Raw genomic sequence first — 16,697 nt, 5'->3', positions numbered from 1 at the left:
ATCTGCAGGGACAGGAGTTGAACTCGATGATCCTTGTGTGTCCCTTCCAACTCAGGACATTCTATGATTCTATGATAGCAGCTGCAGGGCTCTCAAACCACAGCAGAATTAAAATTCAGGGACCTGGGATATCCAATACCTCACTTCTTAAATATCCAAGGTAAGGATCAGAAACAGAGGTTTCATTTGCAGAAAGTGCTAATGACTTGACTGAAATGGAGCTTTATTTTAGAAAAAGCAAGACTCAGGATAAATACTGCCCAGCCACAGAAGTGAGTTAACTCCAGTTTTCATTGCTAACAAGAGAAATGGATTTTTAAAGCCTTATTAGAAAGTAAGTTTTCAGAAGCTCACCACTGAATCCAGGCTGTTAAATAAGCAGCAACTACAGAGGGGCTTCTAGGAATCACCAGCCAAATCACTGCATCTTACACAAAGGCATGTGTTTGCATGAAGCAATGCCCACGTGGGAGATGACAGTGATGGGGTGCTGCTTTGAAAGAAAGCAAACATCACATCCAGATGTGACTTACAGAGGAATTTGAGGTAAGCAGAAGACAGATGACAGTGGAAATACAACTGAACGCCTCCAGTAAAAGCCTATATGCAACACACAAGCCATCAACTCACTTGTCATTCCATTTCCCAGTCCACTCCACTTCCCCCCAGGGATTTCGGATTCTGATCAGCTTCTGCATTGTTCCTCGGAAGTTCACCTGATGGGATCAGAAGTGTATGAAGAGTTACCCAGCAACTCAGCACTGCTCTCCCTTCCACCTTTCCTATGGGAATTAAAGAATATGACAGAGCAAGCATCTTGGTGCTATGCATGATAATGTATATACACAAAAATGCACTCATCTGGTCCAAAATATTTTGAATAAGTTCCATGTACCCAAGCTTGTCCAGAGAAGGTTTAAAGCACGCACGAATCAAAGCTCATGATAAGCAAAATGTCTGTTTTGTGCTGCTAAGAAAAATACCTGACAGGATTTCAAGCAAATGGAATGTAAAGCTGCTACAGGCCTGCCAAAAAGCAGGTATTACACAAAGGGATATTTCTCTAAAGTTGTCATCTATGTATAAACTGCCTTTTCACATTGAAATGACTTTTTTCACTTTCCCTGCGTATAAGATGAGCCTATTACAAGAGATGGAACACTCAGTCTGGCCACAAGCCCTTTGACCACACAAATGCCCCGCAGTGCAGCAGCTTCAGCCCCTCCTTGTGCTGTGCTGAGGCTCTGGCTTGTTATCTGCTGATCTCTGTGCACACAGAGGCCAAGCAAAGTTGTACAAGTTTCAGTGGGAACACCCAGTATTTATGGGGAACACATGGCACTAATTTGAGGAAGGAGCCGGTGCACCTCTAGAGCCCAACGGCAAGAAAGCTGCAGAGAGCAGCAGCAGTGCAGAGTCCAGAGGGGATGCTCCAGTGCCTGAGATAAACTATGCTTACAAAGCCTGCACAGATCTCCAAAGGAAAAGCTTGGCTAAGTCATGCCTGTTTGTGAATTATGGTCAAACTCCCCCTTTGCAGCTTTTTGCTGCAAGAGGACGACCAAATACACGCACATAAACCTGCCTGATAGCAGCCTCTACCTCAGCGCAGCATGTCAGCAGCTCTCTACACCTCACTCTAAAGTTTCAGAAATTATTTCAGAAACAATTATTGGTGAAGCAACTGAAAGTCCATTACACACCTGGAAGGACACCATGATCTGCTTCTTTGGTTTTCGCTTGCCTTACCTTCGCCAGTCACCTGCTCTTGGACAGGCACCTTGCGTTCCAGCACCATGCCCTGCTAAAAGGTGCTGTTCTGCACTTAAGGAACAATAAGTTTTGGGTTTTTTTTTTTTTGGCTTGGCACACGTGTCTCACACATCTTGCTGTGCGTTTTAAGGTACAGTGCTGCCTGCTACACAGAAATGTTTTGAGGCACCCGTTCACCAGGAGCGGGTAGTGTGCCATCTGCACAGAGCTTCCCACCGCCCTCCCTGCTCAGTGGGAAATAGTAGTGCTTATGGAAAAAATAGGGGGTTTTTTTGGTCAGACCCCCAAGAAGTCAAGTTTGTGTTTATCCGAAACACACCAACCAATTCAGTATTTCTTCAGAATGAAGGGACTCAAAACCTGATTTGACAAAATGGATGAGACCGAAGAATTTGCCAATTTGAAGCTGACTTTGTGGCTGCCGCAGCCTGGGAAGGGCTACATGCAAACCTCACTGCATTTCACCCCTTTGGGGAAGCTCACCTACCTCCTCTGCCCCGGTGACCGAATACGCGTGTCCCTTCACCAGCTTTTGGGAAGTGACTGCCTCCGTCTCCGCCGCACTGGTGATCTGGAGGAGCAGAGAAAGTCAGTGAGCATGGCCACCGCCATGGGAGGGGATCCAACCGAGCAAAGCTTCCCCCTCCAATGGAGCTTTAATCTCGCTGGGAGGCTGCAGGGGTGGCTTAGCTGCTGCACAGAGAAAACGAGAGTGATCTGTGTGACAGAGCGGGGAGAGGGGATGCAGCATGTGTAGCAGTGCTGGAGCCCCCCAGGGCCCACGTTTGTGGCATGGGATGCACACCAGAAACCCTGCACTGAAGCAAAGTCTCCTCCTGGCTCCAAAACACTCCCTGTGGGGCATCCCCTCTTGTGCATCTCCAAACACTATACAAAGGGAACAGACAACGAGTTCCTTGTTCTCAAGGTACCAGCAGGAACACAAGGGATGACTGGCCTGAGGCTGCCCAAGTATCACTGGGGATCATACGTAGATCCAGCAAGCCCCAGTGCTTTGCTTTTGGGTCAAAACACCCACTTTGGCTCCGCAGTGGGGTGGGAGAGGTTACCTTTCCCCAGCACCACCACCCTCGGACCTGCCATGCAGGGGAGCAAGGGAAAAGGCTGCACTTCGGATGCCATTCGTATCTGCTCCCACCTGGAGTCCTGCACCCAGCTCTGGAGCCCTCAGTACAGGAAAGACATGGACCTGTTGGAGAGGGGCCAGAGGAGGCCACAGAAATGATCGGAGGGCTGGAACAGCTCTGCTGTGAGGACAGGCTGAGAGAGTTGGGGTTGTTCAGCCTGGAGAAGAGAAGGAAGGCTCTGGGGAGACCTTATTACAGCCTTTCAGTACCCAAAATGGGCCTATACAAAAGACGGGGACAGACTTTTTAGCAGGGCCTGTTGCAACAGGTAATGGTTTTAAAGTAAAGGAGGGGAGACTCAGGTTAGACGTAAGCAAGAAATGTTTTACACTGAGGGTGGTGAAACACTGGCTCAGGTTGCCCAGAAAGGTGGTGGATGCCCCATCCCTGGAGACATTCCAGGCCAGGCTGGACGGGGCTCTGAGCAACCTGATCTGGTTGAAGATGTCCCTGCTCATTGCAGGGGGTTGGACTGGATAATCTTTGAAGGTCCCTTCCAACCCAAACTGTTCTATGATTCTATGGTCTGAAGGCCTATCACCCTCTCACTGTTTCAGGGCCACTACAACATTCGAGTAGTCTGGCCTATCAACACTGCAGAGTAAAAACAGCTCTTGATAGAAACTAACTGCTCCACATCTTGCCCTAAAGACACTTAAACCTTTATGAAACATATGTTTACTCTTGCCTTCCTACCATTTCAGAAAGTGAGTGATCTTTAAACGAGCATATCTGAAACTTAAAAGATAGACAGGGCGGGATCAAGCAGGATTCCTGCTGTCAGTTCATGCCCTGTTACTGCCCACAGTGCCCTCTCCATGTAACGCGTAACTTCTGGGTCACTGTTTCTATGATGGAAGAGAAGAAAAGATTTTACAGGATTTTTTCAAAGGTTAAACTCACTAATAATTAGCTTATAATATAGAAAGTGTCAGCACTTACCAACAAAAGAATATATTTACTTTTCCCCACTCCTCAATGAGATTTGTATCATTCTGGGGCAAAAATCCTGATGTCAGATTCTTATCTAAATGCAAACTAGTAAAATAGTCCTTGAAAGAGCTGCAAAGTTGCACAGTGATGTTAACCAAGCACTTTTCCTGCTGTGAAGCTTTCCTCTCCTGTGACTCTGATTTAACTTAAAAAATGGGAGGAAACATTTCAGTTTATATCATGAACACAGTCCTTGTAAACAGTTTACCCCCCCTTTAGACATAACTAAGATGTAATCTCCTTTGGGAGTAGGGTGATTATCATAATAACAGCACTTAGACTCATTTCAGTGAAACTAAAGCAATGCTGAATCCTTGCAGGAAAGAGGGCCAAAGCTCCTCTTTTCCTTCTGGTGCAGGTTCAGCTTTTGGGAACATGTTTTCCCATAAAACCTTTTAAAGGTCTGGCAACAGTCCGAGCCTCCCTGCTTTAAGAATAAAGCCCAGATTTTTGGGGCACATTTTGGCTCAATTTGTGTGACAAACAGGCTATGGCAAGGATGGAGGTTGCCACCTCTGAGCATCAGACAGCGGAAGCCATTAGCAGCAACTTTCTGTCCAAACCCGCTCAGCCTCTACCAACCTGCTGCTAAACTACAGTCTTTCTTAAGAACAAAGGTATACACCAGGACCCTTAATGAGTTCCCTGTATGGTTTGCTGCCATGAACCTATGGAACAGCAAAATCTTTAAGTCTCAAGGAAGAAAAACACGAGAGACATCAAGCTTTTATGCAGGAAGTTAACCTATTTTGATTTCAACCTATTTTGAGACATAATGCCCCAGAAGAGAACGTGCCTATGTTGCATGCTGGAGTCAAAAGGAGAGCAGAGAAGTGGAGACAGAGGGGACCAGCATCCTTTGTGCACCTCCTGTGCATGGAGCGCAGGTCCATCCCCCAGCTGTCTGCACACACAGCAAGAGCCGAGTGTCCAGCAACAGGCCTGCTAACTCACGTCAATGGAGCAGCCAAGGAGAGAGCCTTTCTGAAGTGCCTTCTGAATGATTCTGAAGAGGTTGGGTGGTGCCTTCTGCAGCTCATACCATTCTGCAATTCCACCAGTGAAGTCCTCAAAGCCTTCAGTGGTGGTACCACCGGAGAGAGACTCATACGAGCCATTCAGCCTGCATGACAGGGGACAAACACACACAACCATCGGTCTCCCTGTTTTCCTCTTCTCACACACAAAACCGTCAGGTTCCCTGTTGTTCCCTTCTCTTGGAGAGAGGGATTCAGTTGCCCAACTGCCACAGCATTTCTACTTTCAACAGCACCACAGCAGCTATGAATGCACCATCTCCCATTCAGCTTTGCTTCTTAGACCTCTGTACTGGGAAAGCCCCAGCATAAAATATTATACGATCAAGTACACAGATTGCAGGTTCTGTCATATCAATGACAAAAATCATAGACACTATTTGAAGAAAAAATAATATTAAAAAAATCAAGACCCAACAGTTTGCCTCTCTAGTTCCACCCAGTCTTTTAATTCCTTTAACAATTATGGGTCTAATTTTCAGCTGATCCAAATCAGCTCAATTTCTTAAGACAATCAAAACCGGTAATGTTAGATGGCAGAATTCCTCCCTGACCATCCCAAAACTGGAAATTCAGATTTGAGCATCTTCACCTTGAACAGAGACCTGGGCACGTGGACTGGCATGCTTTGCACGCTGAAGCACCGCTGCTGCAAGCCCTCATAGGTGCGTAGGGCACATGAAATGGAGCTTCCCAAGCCCAGGTGACAGAAGACAGCACTCCAGAAACAGTCTTGCCATGAGATGCAAGAACTATTTTTCCTGGCTAGCAGCAAAGCCAGTACTTTTGGCTACAAGTCTTAAGCATCTGACAGCAAAGCTTTACTAAAGCAGCCATAGAAGCAGTCAAGCAGCAGCAATACCCTAGAAGTTTTGAAGGGTAATAATTAGGGTGACATTTTATAGATGTAGTATTAGCACAGCTGGGGATGCTACAGGGAGGCAGAGGCATTAGGAGATTTGAGGGGGGTGAAAGCAGTCTCCCTTGTCCTAGCAGAGCCACTCTGGCCTCAACTCACTTGGCATAGGCCTTCTCCAGCAGCGCGCTCCAAAACTCGCTGCCCTCCGCCGAGTGCACGAAGAGCAGCTCCCCATTCTTGGTGGGCAGCCTGTCATCCACCACGACGTCCACCCACTCCCCATACTGCCAGAACTGGAAAGAGAGCACAAACTCCCCGTCACCATCCCATGATGTGCACTCACGCCACTAGGACACTGATCTGTTAACACCTATTTCCTGGAGGAAAAGCAATCCCCCTCGCAGTCGGCTTCATCCATCCGGTTGAGGGATGCATGTCCTCAGATGGATCTGCAGATGGAGGAAGGACCACAAAGACAGTCCCTGCTCCCAGCTCTTCAGTTAGCGGTTCTCTTCCTTCACCACCATCACCCTTCTTGGATTTCTCCGTTTTTCTGCCTGGCTCTTTGATGTCGCCCTGAGTGTTCCAAGAAACACCACACACATAGACATGGCCAGCCACACCAGCTCCTGGCCAACAGCACTGGGGGGAAGACAAGGGCCAGTTTTTCACCTACCTGGAAGTGGAAAATTCCTGCATATTTATCCTGGAAGCTCTGGTCTTTGGGAACGACACGGGCCAGAATTTCTTCATTCAGGGTTAGAGAGGCAATAGCAGCCAAGAGCCAACAGTCCCCTATAAAGAAAAGATACGAGTTCCTTATTCAAACTTTATTTTCTAGGGTTTGTACTGCATAGGGATTCTGCATTACAACTAATAAAGATAACTAAAAGAGCTGCGATGAGATGGTCCCTCCCATCACTTTACCTCCAAGGGAAGTCAAACGCATGCACACAAAGACATGCCATTTCCAGGCAAGTTTTGTGTTTCCTCAAGACCAAAGTAAGTAAAAAAGTAAAATCAGGCTTTCTATGATCTACCAGCACAGTTATCACCCATGCTGGGACTATGTGAAAGAAAACTTAATATTCAATTGAGCTTTTACAGGTTAGGAAGCAGCATGGGGAAAAGGCAAACAGCCAGGCCTATGTGCATATGTAGGTACTCAGGGGTACAGGTTTTTCTCAGAAGACTAGTGTTTTCTCAAGCCTAGCCTGTTTTCCTTTCTCTCCTGCATGTTTAATAAAGACCTGTTGACTTGCCATTCAGAGATCTACCCAATGGACAAACTTCCTTTAAGGTCGCTTGCCAGACTCCTACCAAATAGGAGCTCCTTTCACCTTATATACTTCTGGAGGCTCCTGCTAGAGGCCTCTCTGTTTAGTCCCACATCCCATCTCTGGTGCTGGTCATCAGAGAGCCAGGAGCGGTCTGAAGGCAGGCACTGTTCCCCAGCCCCACACACCTCTTCACCCTTCCTGGGATGGAGCCAACATACACCGAGCCTGCATGCCAGAGCCCCAGGGCCCAGGCTGTCTGGACAGTATTTTTCCACACCATCTCCTACCAAGCAGAAGGAGGAGGAGACCACAACTACATAAACATTACTTCTATTTTCTGTAATTATTTTCAGAAACCAGTGTTACTTTAAGAGAGTGGTTACCTTTCTGCTCAGCCATGGGTCTTCTGCAGCCTTTTACAAGTTGATTATGGATTTAAAGACCCAGGTGATCCCCTGACTCCCACTACTCAACATGTTACTCCTTGTTACCATTACCAGATCTGCTGTTGCCTTGCTTTGTGAACACAGGAAAACTGGTATTACACATTGGATCCCACAGAGTCATCCTACAGCGTACGTAGGGTTGTAGGTTCAAGAAGCATGAGCCATCCACAGCAAGTCAGAAGCCAGCAAAGCAGCTGTCTCTATACAGCCAGCTCTCTCCTATAGCAAGAGGGCCAAAAGCTCACAGGTGAGAATCTGGGGTTCAAATGGGCAACTGGGAGAAAATCTCAGGGAGAAGCAGCACTTGATCACTCTCAGGCTCAAACCCAGCACTGCTCAGATAGCACTAGGAGGAACACAGGGAACCTGCATCTCCCTCCAGCCTGCTCATCACTTTTCAGAGCTGAGCCCCAGCAGCAGCTCTATGAATGACATTTGTCCCATGGCCCTTTTCGCATCTCATGAAAGGTGGAAGACGTGAAATGGCAGAATAATTTCAAAACCTGAGATGCTTTTACTATTTCGTGACCTAGAGGGGAATAACCGAACATAAAACTTTCCCTTCAGCCCTGCCTCTGGCTGCTTGTACTGCAATGGAGAAATCGCCAGATCAGAGAAGTTTTTCAAACAGGAAAATCATCTTGCCATTCCCCTGTGACAGATTATGAAGCAATGACGATGTTCCCCTCCCTCCTCTGTGACAGCACATCCATCTCACCCTGCGAAACATTCTTCTTACAGCCTCGTTCGTGGCATTGAGACCGTCCTCCCTGGGAGATGCACACCCACTGAGGCCCTGGTGCACTCAGAGGCACCGCCAAGCACAGCAATTGTGCTTGCTGGGAAAGAGATTGGGGTCAGAAGATACTAAAAGACATTCTTAGATGGGCTAATCTACAATCAACAGCGTGATCCTCTGCCCCCAGCGGAGTGAGGGCTTTACCAGTTACCCTTCATAGCAGTTCTCTTTACAGAGGAGGACATTAAAGAGCTCTGCAAATAAATCCTTCTGTCAAAAGGCAACAACAGGGCTTCAGCTTCGATCTGTGCTCTCCAATACACAGCCTGCCTGCACAAAGTGTTTTTTGTTTTGGGTTTTTTTGTTGCTTGTTTGGTGACCAAAGGAGTCTTCAAACAAACCCAACAGCACGGTAATCACCTGGGAGAGACTGCCCAGAGATTCCTTCTGTACTGAGGATCCTGTTTTTATTAAGTCTCAAAAACAGGTAGTTTCTGGACAAGAGTTTGGTTTCTTAAAGTCCAAGACATAACTACCTGCTAGAAAACAGCCCTGGCACTTTGACTGGGGCTTTTGTGGGTCAGGCTGAATTAATACCATGCTGGTATTATATATATACCTCTGAATTAATATTATATTGCATCCACTCCTTCCTCTTTAACTTGTTTTTCTCCCATTGGCACTCATCGCACAGCAAGTCAATTCATTAACCCAGACAAAACAGTCTTTCTGCCGCCTTACTGAGTTAAAGGAGGTCACAGCTTCTGACAGGCCTCTTCTAGGTCCAGAAAGCGGTGGGTTGTTCTGTATTTGGCAGTAGAAGTATCATATGTCAGAGGAAGTGTGGGAGAAGGAGATGGATGTAAACGTACATGCGCACTGGACCAGCACACACCGCAGGAGACCTGAGCACCCTCCATCCACACCCCAGCACTGCACATGGCTGGACAATACCCTTGGCTTTCCCTCCAGATATTCCTCTTCTAGCATCCAGGAGACACAGGCTCTTTGGTGTTTATAAGACCAACAAAATGCTAAAAGAAGGAAAAGACAGGGGATCTTTGTTCTCCCTACTGTGCTGCTGTCCCTCCAGCAGAACAATAATTCACACCTGGGAAAAATTAGCAAGCCTTGGTGAGACTTGTAACAAACAGCAACCTCAAAGCATCTTGAACGCCGGAAACAGGCATGAGACAACCCACGGATATATAAATTATCAGGTTAACTGGTCTCAGCACAGAGGTCACATAATTGATAACCTGCAGATGGGTGCCTGTCAGAGTAGCAGAACAAGCTCAGCGCACACCCCAGGCTCTGCCAGGCTTTTACAGACTGACATGCACAACTCAGAGGTGAAGTGAGTCTCTGGCATCTCAGACCTACACTAGCTAGGCTAAAGCCAGTACAGGTACGCTTACCTAGACTTCTAGGATGCCTTCACATGGCTAGGCAGATCCATGCCCTCATTCAGACTACATTAGATAAACCCAGAAAGAGAGCAACCCAGCCTGGTCAGCACAGCTCTGCTGGTCCTAAGGCACAGCTGGGTAAAGCCATACAGCTCCTGGCCTCTACAACAAAGCTGCAGGCAGAGCTGAAGGCACTTTGTGCATGCTCTGTCAGGTGGGTGGAAACAGCTGGAGGCATGTCCTATGCCCCTTGTTTGCAGTCAGCTGTGGAGGTGTTTTTCCTCTCAATTGCTCAATCTGCAGAATTAAGCAGAGTTCACATTGCACAGCCTTACACAACCAGGCAAACTTGATGGCTCCAAGAGACTCCCAGAGTATTTGACATTGGTATTACTACCCTCAGAAAAACTGTGCTGATTTCAATCAGTAGCAAGTCTGACTCAGACAGCAGCTGTCCCACCACTCTTCCAAAGAAATATTAGTATTTCTATTCCATAAACCAGGCAGGGGCTGGGCAGGCAGAGAGTAGCACTGAAAGAGTAAGTGAACAACTCCACACAACCACAATAACTCAGGAAGCCTTGGTCAAGAAGCTGCTCAGGGATCTGGATTAAGAGCGTATACCCTTTAATGCCATAATACATCTTTGAGTGAGACTTCCCTTGTAGATAAGAAGCACTGAAGTTCAAGGAAGAGAAACTCCCCCCAGAGGATCTCTAAGCCCACAAGCCAAGTTTATAAATAATTTCCTTTACTTTCTAGCTGCCCCATCAAGGCAGACATGAAGAGAAAGAAACAGCGACTTTGTTGTAGAAATCTTTCTGTTGAACTTTATGCTGGTTTCTAAGGAGAATTTGGAGTCAGACTGTCATGGTTTAACCCCAGCTGGCAAATAGGACCACGCAGCCACTCACTCATCTCCTCCCCCCAAGTGGGATGGGGTAGAGAATCAGAAAGCGAAAAAAACCCTTGTGGTTTGAGATAAGAACAGTTTAATAGGATAGCAGAGGAAGAGAAATTAATCATAATGATAGTAGAATGTACAAAACAAGTGATGCACAATGCAATTGCTCACCACCCGTGGCACCGATAACCTGTTCATTCCCAGCAGTGGTAGTCATCCCCTAGGACCAACTCCAGTTTATACACTGAGCAGAAGGAAGAAGTGTGGTAAGGAACACCCCTTTGGCCAGCTTGGGTCAGCGGTCCAGGCTTTGCTCCCTCCCAGCTTCTTGTGCACCTGGTAGAGCATGGGAAGCCGAAAAATTTCTTGACTACCCAGCAACAACCAAAACACCAGTGTATTATAAATATTCTTCTCAAACTAAATCCAAAACACAGCCACTAGAAAGAAAATTAACTCTACTCCAGCCAAAACCAGGACACAGACACACAAAGATCTTAACGTGGGCAACTCTGGGCAAGATCTTCTTGAGGTTAAAATGCAGATGCAGCATGTATCGGAGACACACCACCCTTTGGTTTCCACATTTTAAAGCACTCCACAGTCAAGATATCATCTGGCCCTTTCTGAACAGTCATCACTAAAAGTAGACCTGATAATTCAAAGCCTGGATGAGAACAGATATTGTAATAATACCTGGAGTTTTAGCCTACACTAAGTAAGTCTGAGCAGGGTCTTTAACAAACAGCCTTAATTATAAGAACTGGTACTTTTGTAAGGCTCTTGGCAGTGACTTCCCTTTGATAGAGAAGGCAAGTCTAAGAGGAGGCTAACAAACAGGTTACTTATACGAAGAATTTGAAAGGAGTTAGCCAGGCTGGGTTAATCATGGAGAATTTTTGTAAATGCACAATACAGTAGGCAGAATAAGGTTATCAGAAAGGGAATATTATACAGCTGTGAGTTTATTTATATCTACAAGAAGTACTATTTTTCCTGTCATGCTTCCTTCATGCTGCTATCAATGTTTTACTTCTTATTTCGATGCATCCATTTCTGCCTTTAACTAATCTCCAGCTATAAATAAAAATGTTGCAAAAAATATAATTGGAAGGCAAGCATAAACAGCCATAAGGGCTTAAAACTGGCCATTCTGGAGAGCAGAGACAAGCAAACCACTCCCATGGAGCGCCTGGAGGGCTGTAAGTGGAAGGCAGCTCCTCTGGTCACTGCGCAGCTCGTGTAAGAGTATGGAGTCAAAGGAAAAACGTACATTCGGCCAATCTCAGACACGTCATTATTTTAAAACACTCATAGGCATAGATTAACAACTACTATATGTATTTATTTTAACACCATGGGCCTCCAGGAGGTTTTCTGGTTAGAAACATGAGGCTGTGGCAACTCACGTACAGTAGAGTGGATGCCGGCACAGGAAAACCATGCATCTGATTTTCTAAATTAATCCTATTCGATTCGTTATTTTTCCATACATTTTCATGCAAGGAGGAGACACCTGATTCCAAACAGCAGATGAGAGATACTGTGCTGTGTATGCCCCGGTGTTGTGATACCATGGTGACATCCCCTCCAGAGAAGGTGGTTACGGGTGAATAAACTTCCTCTCCGCAGTGGCTTTGGTTCCTCCCCTCTGCTGTAATGAGTCACCACATCCCATGTGTTGCTATTCTTTGCCAAATACCATCACTGACTTCAGCTCTGATACTCCAAAACTAACTCCAAATACTTGCTGAAAAAGTTTCTCCTAAAAAGTAATAAAACCAGAATAATCTAAAGCCCAAGGGACAGAACTTTGGTGTCTGGAGAACCTAACAAACTGCCGCCTTGTAGCAGGGACAACCTTTTCTGTGCTCACAACCAGCTATGCCTTTTATGCATTGCAGAGTCATATACTCCAGGCCAAAAATAATTAAACACATTTATAGACTGCATCTGGCCCACAGACCGAAGAGTCCTGGGGTAAAAGGAACATCTGTACCACTGCTCATCAGCCAAGCTGCTCAGTTACCCATCCCCTGCCAAGCAGCCTGTTGCAGCAGTGATGGGCACGTGTGCTTCGGATGCCTCATCTGTCCCTGCAGTACTCCAAGATGTTCTGAAAGGCTCAGCAATAGTGATGAAACTCCATGTGGGCACAGGTCTGTTGCTTTGTGAATAAGCCTTTTGGGTGATAAATAGACTATAAAAGCTTCCTATGGAAAAAAAAGCAACATGAAAAGCACAAGTTTCCAAGACCACCTGACATTTTCCAGTGCAATCTTTGTGATACCCTAAAATCGTAAAATCATAGAATAGAATCATTTTGATTGGAAGAGACCCTCAGGATCATCGAGCTCAACTATTAACCTAGCACTGGCACTAAACCATGTCCCTAAGAACATCTACATGTGAGAGGACATCAGTGTCAGCATACAAAGTTCAAGTAAATGGAAGCTTAAACAAATGTATCGATACAAATGCTGGTGTCAGATCACGCAGCGGCAAAAAAAAAAAAAAGTATTTGTACAGCACATCTGCTAGCCTCATTGTGTGAAAAAGCAGAGATTCAATACAGGCTCTTAGTAACTCAATGGCTATATAGAAAAAAGATCAACAGCATGTAATTTTTTATAAACTACTAAACTGTCAAGCAATAGCAAAATCCTGGCCATATTCATAAGAAGATAGTGGGTTGAGTCATAGTAGTACTTAGTCATGGTGAAAACAGTAATATAAACAAGAACATTAACAACCTCCTATTAGAATATTGTTTCAGGAGATAAAATAATACAAACTATGAGTCAGTTCACATCCTTTGGTAGTACCGTATAACCTCATGAGAACATGTGGCTGGTCCAAAGACCATTAAGACAAATGCTTTCATCAATTTAAAGTAAGGTTTGTCATTACACCAACAGCAACTCCACAACCTGAAAACTAAGTTACAAATCTTTCTTTACAGTGCTCTTGCTGCCACAACATCTGGATAGAAAAGCTGGAAGCCCGCAGAAGGCAGAAAGTAACTAAGTGCCTCCAGAAATGAGCATCTAAACAAAATGCCAGTTGTTGAAATGGCATTACAATAAACTGTCATTTCACACTGAGCTGCTCCTTAGCTGTGAAATTTCACAATTTAAAAAAAAAAAAAAAAAGAGGACAGATGTCTAGCACATGTGTTAAGCACTGGGACATCCTTTACGGCAAAGAAGTCGTGGTGGGAGACATGATATTGGGCAGAGAACACACGAAGGAAGCTGGCAACAGGCAACTTCACCAATGACACAACAGAGCCTAATCCATGCCACAGGTGATATTTGGGTATGAGGAGAACTAAATTCACAATCTAAGTATTTTTTTCTGTCAGGGCTTTTTACACAAATTGTGCCTAGTTGTTAAAGCACCAACCTGAATAACTTCTGAAAGAAAACATAAGCACAAAACATGTGAAATAAGCTTCGCTATCTGTTATATTTTTGGACATGAAAACACAACAGCAGCAGGATTAGAAAATAAGAAGCCACAATGTGGCTAATATTATGCTGATGAAAAGCAAACAGAACTTCATTCCTTTGCCAACCCAAAAGCACAACACACAGCACATATTAGTCATGTCTCCCTACACCAAGAGCTTGCCCGCAACCACTCTATCAGTCTAACCTAAAAACCTCTCCCTACAGCTGTGGAATAAATAGGAGTCTTACTGCTTCAACTTCAGCTTATTTCCTCTCACATCCCCGCAGCTTCCCATCTCACCAGCCTCCACGCTGCCTTCTGGGAGGACAGGCACAGAGGCACTCACCTAAAATCCCACCTGGCAGGCAAGAGGCTTTGAGATGGGGATGGCCATGCACATATAGCCCAGTTAAGCCAACCCCTTCCCACTGTCCCCTGGAGCTTCCCCCAGGCTGGCCCATCCCTCCTGAAATACCCCAGTTTTGTTTTCCTCGAGAGCTGGCAAGCAGCTGGGAATCCCCCCATATAACTTATTTTCTCTCTACTGCATCTTTCCAGGTTTCAGGGGGTGCCTCCTTCTCGGAGGCACTCTCTCCCACTGGGGAAAGAAACACCCCACTACACATGCAACTGCTCTTCTAAGCGGACTGCTAAAGGCAGAAATAAGTCAGGCTGCTGTCAGACATACAGATGCAGACATGAAAGGAGCTGGTGTCAACCAGAAAAGCCATCAGGAAACCAGTCTGTGTCATCCCTTCTCAGTGCACGCAGCAAGGCTGTGCTCGGTGGACAAACACACATGGTCCCTTGTGGGAACGGCAGGACGTGCGGTTCCAGCTGAATAGCCTTGGACAGGTTATACAGAAGTATGGTTTTTATGAGTGTAAAGAGTGATAGCCCAGGCCAGTGAGAGTGATATCTCAGGTTGGAAAACCACCCCCGTATGTATGATGTATGAATGTTGGGCCTGGGTGTGTGAATGAGTGGGTCAGAATGCAGCCCACAATATAGGCATGAGAATGTGACCGAAAACAGACACGAGTGTGGTGTGTTTGGAATAACAATTATTGAAAAAATATCTTGTTTAACCTCTTAGTCCAGGCCCATATATGTAAAACCTATAAATTGTCAATGGCTAATAAAAAAGGCCTCAGCCTGGCTTAGCTCTCTGCTCTGCCTGGCTCTATGCTCCTTCCTGAACACAATCTCTGCCTCCGTGTGCATCTTTGTCTGCGTCCCGGTGTGTGTCGTTCCTCATCGCCGCAGTCCCTACCTGCAGCTGCTGAGGAAAGGCAAGAAAGATCTGATTTGATATGAAGAGAGGTGATAGGATGCAAAAGGATGTATTTACAGAGTGAGTTGCAGCCTAGTATAAACTGTGGTGTCCTGGGGCAGCACCTGCATGGAAAACTCAGCTTTCTGCCTCCCCCTTACCTAAGGCCCCTTGGCAGATGTCTGTGCGAGTGGCTCCACCGGCTATGAACTGTGGGCTGGAACACAGCTCCTGGGAAGGAAACAAGCCTTGCATTACATATATCCACAGGGATGGGAGGGAACAAGGCCCCACCTGCAGCAAACTTAAGCAATTGACAACAGCAGGACAACCCCACAGAGATGGAGCAGGTCAGGGATGAGCACAGGACACCAGACATGCTAAGCGTGGTGAGAACGGGAGCTGGTGACCAAAGTTTGTGGGCAGCCGTATCACTTCACAGTATGTGCCAGGAGGTCCACTGCGTTTCTAAACACGTGCACACACCATTCCACTATTACCTCCCCACCACTGACTACACCAGGGTCTTTCAGAGATGCCCAGGCACTCCGGAGTCCATCTGACCCGATGGCTCCTGTGGCCAGATGGAGCTGCTTCGGTAGCCACGGGTGCAGGCTGAGCCAGGGCTCATGAAGGAAACCTCCACATCGTGGTCAGCTCATCTCTCTGCTAAGGGAAAGAGTTATCTGAAGCGACAGCCCCGAGTGCTAGTCAAAGTAAGCACTTTGACCCCACGGAGAATTCAGGCCGGAGATGTGGACGGCTTTTATGCTGTTCGTTGTCCAGACGCCGCACATTATCCCCCCCAGCCCGGACACCGGGCGACGGGACATCCCCAGAGCTCTGAGCGGCCGCGGTCTCACTAAACGGGCGAACCGGGATTTTGCAGCCGCCTGGGTGCTGCCCGGGGAGGCTGCGCCCGCGGGTCTGAGCCCGGGGGCATCCGCGCCCCGACCCGGTGCCGGAGAAACGCCCCTCCGGGTGGGCCGAGAAGGGAGAGCGCAAACATCACACGCACACCCCCGCAAAATTAAATCAACCCCAATTTAGGGGGCGGGGGGGAAGGGAAAAGCCGAGTGAAAAAGCGCGGTGGTGCCGCGGAACGATGCGACCGGGACCCGGACCCCCCCGCCGCTGCCGCCCTACCGTGGGTCTGCGCCAGACGACGCCCTGCGTTTTGTAGGAGCTGGGCCCCAGCTCTCGGTAGCCGAGGGCGGTGGGGCCGGCGGGGAACGAGGGGTCCTGGAAGAGCCGCCCCTCCTGCAGGCACTCCTGCCGCAGCGCCCCGAAGTCCTGGCCCAGGTAGGGGACGGCGTATTCGTGCCGCCCGGCGCCCAGCGCCGCCGCCCGCTCCTTCGCCACCGCCGCCGCCATCCCCGCCAT

General features: G+C 47.1%; 1 protein-coding gene across 1 annotated transcript in view; it reads right to left on the bottom strand.

The window, feature by feature from the left end:
• The window catches only part of LOC135987766 (calpain-2 catalytic subunit), a 30,182-nt gene extending 13,485 nt beyond the window's left edge, over positions 1 to 16,697 (bottom strand). Inside the window, exons 1-7 of the mRNA XM_065632907.1 lie at positions 16,461 to 16,697; positions 15,476 to 15,545; positions 6,487 to 6,605; positions 5,970 to 6,103; positions 4,869 to 5,037; positions 2,261 to 2,344; positions 631 to 716 (exon numbers count right to left, since the gene is read on the bottom strand). Coding sequence (XP_065488979.1) covers positions 631 to 716; positions 2,261 to 2,344; positions 4,869 to 5,037; positions 5,970 to 6,103; positions 6,487 to 6,605; positions 15,476 to 15,545; positions 16,461 to 16,697 — 899 coding nt within the window. The remainder of the gene's footprint in view (positions 1 to 630; positions 717 to 2,260; positions 2,345 to 4,868; positions 5,038 to 5,969; positions 6,104 to 6,486; positions 6,606 to 15,475; positions 15,546 to 16,460) is intronic.

The sequence above is a fragment of the Caloenas nicobarica genome, chromosome 3 (assembly GCF_036013445.1).
Source record: "Caloenas nicobarica isolate bCalNic1 chromosome 3, bCalNic1.hap1, whole genome shotgun sequence".
NCBI lineage: Eukaryota > Metazoa > Chordata > Aves > Columbiformes > Columbidae > Caloenas > Caloenas nicobarica.
This window is presented reverse-complemented; position numbering and strand designations above follow the sequence as displayed.